The sequence below is a fragment of the Mangifera indica genome, chromosome 18 (genome assembly GCF_011075055.1).
Source record: "Mangifera indica cultivar Alphonso chromosome 18, CATAS_Mindica_2.1, whole genome shotgun sequence".
Lineage (NCBI taxonomy): Eukaryota > Viridiplantae > Streptophyta > Magnoliopsida > Sapindales > Anacardiaceae > Mangifera > Mangifera indica.
Window position 1 is genome coordinate 1,855,495 of NC_058154.1, and position 3,277 is coordinate 1,858,771.

A 3,277-nucleotide genomic window follows, 5' to 3' on the forward strand; every position below is an offset into this window, starting at 1 on the left:
TTCTAAGCAAGTGTAAATTTATTTATAGTAGGAACTGGGTTGCTAGCTAGTCGTTGAAACAACACCCATCTTTACATTAATTTTAAGCCCCACGAACAACCAATTCCCCGTGAGCAATTCACTGTAAAGAAACACCATTACCACACGGTAGCCATTTTCTTTCTTCAATTTATTAGCCTATTGCACGAAAGAGAAGAAGCCAAACAGGTGAACAAAGCAAATATCAAGCTTGTTTGAAAATATTTGATCATTTTGACTTGAATGGAATGGCCCTGATCACCGTCTGATGGTATAAGGCTGCCAGTGCTGCTCCAATGAATGGACCTACCCAGAAAATCCACTGCAAATGCACAATACAGCAAAGAAATTACCATGTATACTATATTTTACTTAGAGCTAACAATTTTTTATACAACTTGTTAATCTAATATAATACAATGGGAAACAAATCGAGTTATGATTGAGTTTTTTTACATAAAATTTAAAAACAAATTAAAATAAATGTTTTATATATTGTATATAGTTATATCTTTAAATGGTTATAATTACTTTAATTATTCTTAATTTTTATATAAAAAGTTCATTTTATTTTTCAGTAATAAAAATATGGTTTGGTTACAAAGAATATTAACAAAGAATATTAACATATTTTAAAGGTTTTGATATGTAAAATTTTTAGAACTGTTAAAAGGTAATCTTTTGCATATTTTTAATTATAGATTGGAATAATTTGATGAACAATTAAAATGCTAAAAATATAATATACAACTTTAAGTTATTTTGGATACGCCAGGTCAATCCGAACATAATTCAAGTTAAATTAGGGTTGAAAAATATTAAAACGATTTTATTTTAGGTCAAGTTAGCATTAAAAGTCTCTAACTAAATACCCGAACTAACACGATATGAAAACGGCATGAGAATATGAAATGTGAGGTCTAATTTCACTTGTTGGTTTGATTTTCAAGTGGCAGAAAATTGGAAGATGCCTTACATGGTCATTCCAGGCTTGATCCCTGTTGAAAATTATAGCCGCACCAAGGCTTCTTGCCGGGTTGATGCCTGTTCCTGTAATTGGAATAGTTGCCAAATGCACCAGAAAAACTGCAAATCCGATCGGCAATGGCGCTAAGATCTGACCAAAAGAATTTAATAACCGAAGTCGATTAATAAAACTGCAGTAATATGTAACTTAAAAGCGTTTTTCCGAGATTATGATTGTGCTTACGGGAACATGGGAATCTCGGGCATTGCGTTTTGCATCAGTAGCGGAGAAGACGGTGTAGACAAGAACAAAGGTGCCGACGATTTCAGCTCCAAGTCCATCGCCCTTGGTGTATCCTCTACCAACCACGTTTGCGCCACCACCTAGCCTTTCGAACTGGCTCTTTTGGAAGCCCTTGACAACACCGGCACCGCATATGGCGCCTAAACATTGCATTATCATGTAAAACACCGTCCTGGTGAGCGACAGTTTTCTTGCCAAGAACAGCCCGAAAGTCACCGCTGGGTTAATATGACCCCCTGCAGAACCAAACCGATTAATCAAAGGTGCCACATAATAAGAATGTGAACGGTCCAATTTGGTGAAAATGATTTAAAAATTTTCTAAATTAAATCAAACTAACTTAATCGAAAAAATACAGTTTGATTTAGTATAGATTACGATTTGATCGTATGAAAATCATTTAATCCTAAATATATATAATTAAATAAAATTAATTGAATTGTATTTTCTAAAACTTAATATAAACATTTAAAATAAATATAAAATATATATAATATACATGTAAAGAAAATAATAAAATAAATTAAAAAAACAATTGTAGACTGAATTTCATTTTGAAAAATTTTGTCAGAATATAGTTTTATATATGCATTTTTTAAAAATACAATTTACGATTTGATTTGTTTTGAAAATCATTTAAACCACAATTCAAACTGAAAATTATTATTAAAAAATATGTCAACTTAAACTAAATTATTTTTACAAAACAAACCAAACCAAACAACGAATTTTAAGCGATTTGCTTTTGTTTTACCATTTAAACCGAGTTATGTGCCCCTACTAAATACTGTTAATTATACCACTCATTTTCAAATAATTCTGTGAACGATCGAACCTGAAATGCCAGCAGTGCAATAGACGAGAGCGAAGATCATGCCACCAAACGCCCAAGCAATACCCTGGGTACCTACAGTGGAACACTTGCTGGGGGATTTAAAGACGCCCATTACAGTCAAAACCGTGATGTAAAGAAACAAGAAGGTGGCCACAAACTCAGCAATGCCCGCCCTGTAAAAGGACCAGGATGATAATTCTCCAGGCTCAAAGAGTGGAGCTGGAGGTGGCTCCGTGTAGTCTTTAGCCTCCTGAGCAGCGGTTCCTATAGGTTGCCTCTCTCTGTACCTATTCGCTCCCACTCTTACATCTTCTTCCTTGCCCTCCATTTTTTCTTTTTTTTGCTTAGTGATAATGAAAAATAAGATGGAGAATCTCTCTGTTTTAGGCTTTTTAAGAGAGAATTGGATCAATCAATGGGCTGAAAACTAGGGCGTGAGGAGTGGGCTGTTTGTAGCGTAAGAACTGGGGGATGTGGTGGGTGAGAAGTATTTGGAGTGTTGTCATTGATTAAACGAGAAAAAAGAAAGAACTGTTTAATGTATGTGACATGTGACCGACCATTGACGCCTTGGAAAATTTGCTTATTTGCTAGTAAGTCATCAAAAGATTTGGACACCGTCAAGGGGTGATTCAAGTGCAAAGACAAGAGATTTCAAATATAAAAATAAAGTTCAAATCTCATTTTATAATATTTTAAAATTAAACTCTTGATTTATCTGATTATTAAATTTAAGATTTTATATATTTAATATGATTGATTTAATCTAAAAAAGACTTAAACGTCATTTCAATCTTTCTTATCATATCTTATAGGGAAATTTCACTTCACTTTTTATATTACTTGCATTTATTCTTAACTTTCAATGAAAGGTTGAAGCATTTTCAAGAAAATGATGCCCGACTATGGTAGAAGGAACCATTCAGTGATAGCAAAATAAGATAAAAAATTACAAGTCATATATAGTTTCTTATAATTAATATGCAAAAACAAATAACATCATTGTTAGCAAAAGTTTTAATTAACCTTTTTGGCTTGACTAATTTCTCCTTATTTTCGGTACTTTGTGTCCAATTTATAGTAATCATAAACTAAAGACTGGGTAATATGGGATCCGTTGTTAGATCCTACTAGTGATGAGATTAACACCAATA

At 32.9% G+C, this 3,277-nt stretch overlaps 1 protein-coding gene across 1 annotated transcript; it reads right to left on the bottom strand.

The window, feature by feature from the left end:
- LOC123201417 (aquaporin PIP1-1) lies at positions 1-2,587 on the bottom strand. The gene is made up of 4 exons (XM_044616913.1): positions 2,124-2,587; positions 1,229-1,524; positions 995-1,135; positions 1-340 (listed from the first exon to the last, which is right to left on the bottom strand). The coding sequence occupies exons 1-4, from the start codon at positions 2,449-2,451 to the stop codon at positions 248-250; spliced, it is 858 nt and encodes a 285-aa protein (XP_044472848.1). The 5' UTR covers positions 2,452-2,587; the 3' UTR covers positions 1-247.
- Positions 2,588-3,277: the final 690 nt, after the last annotated feature.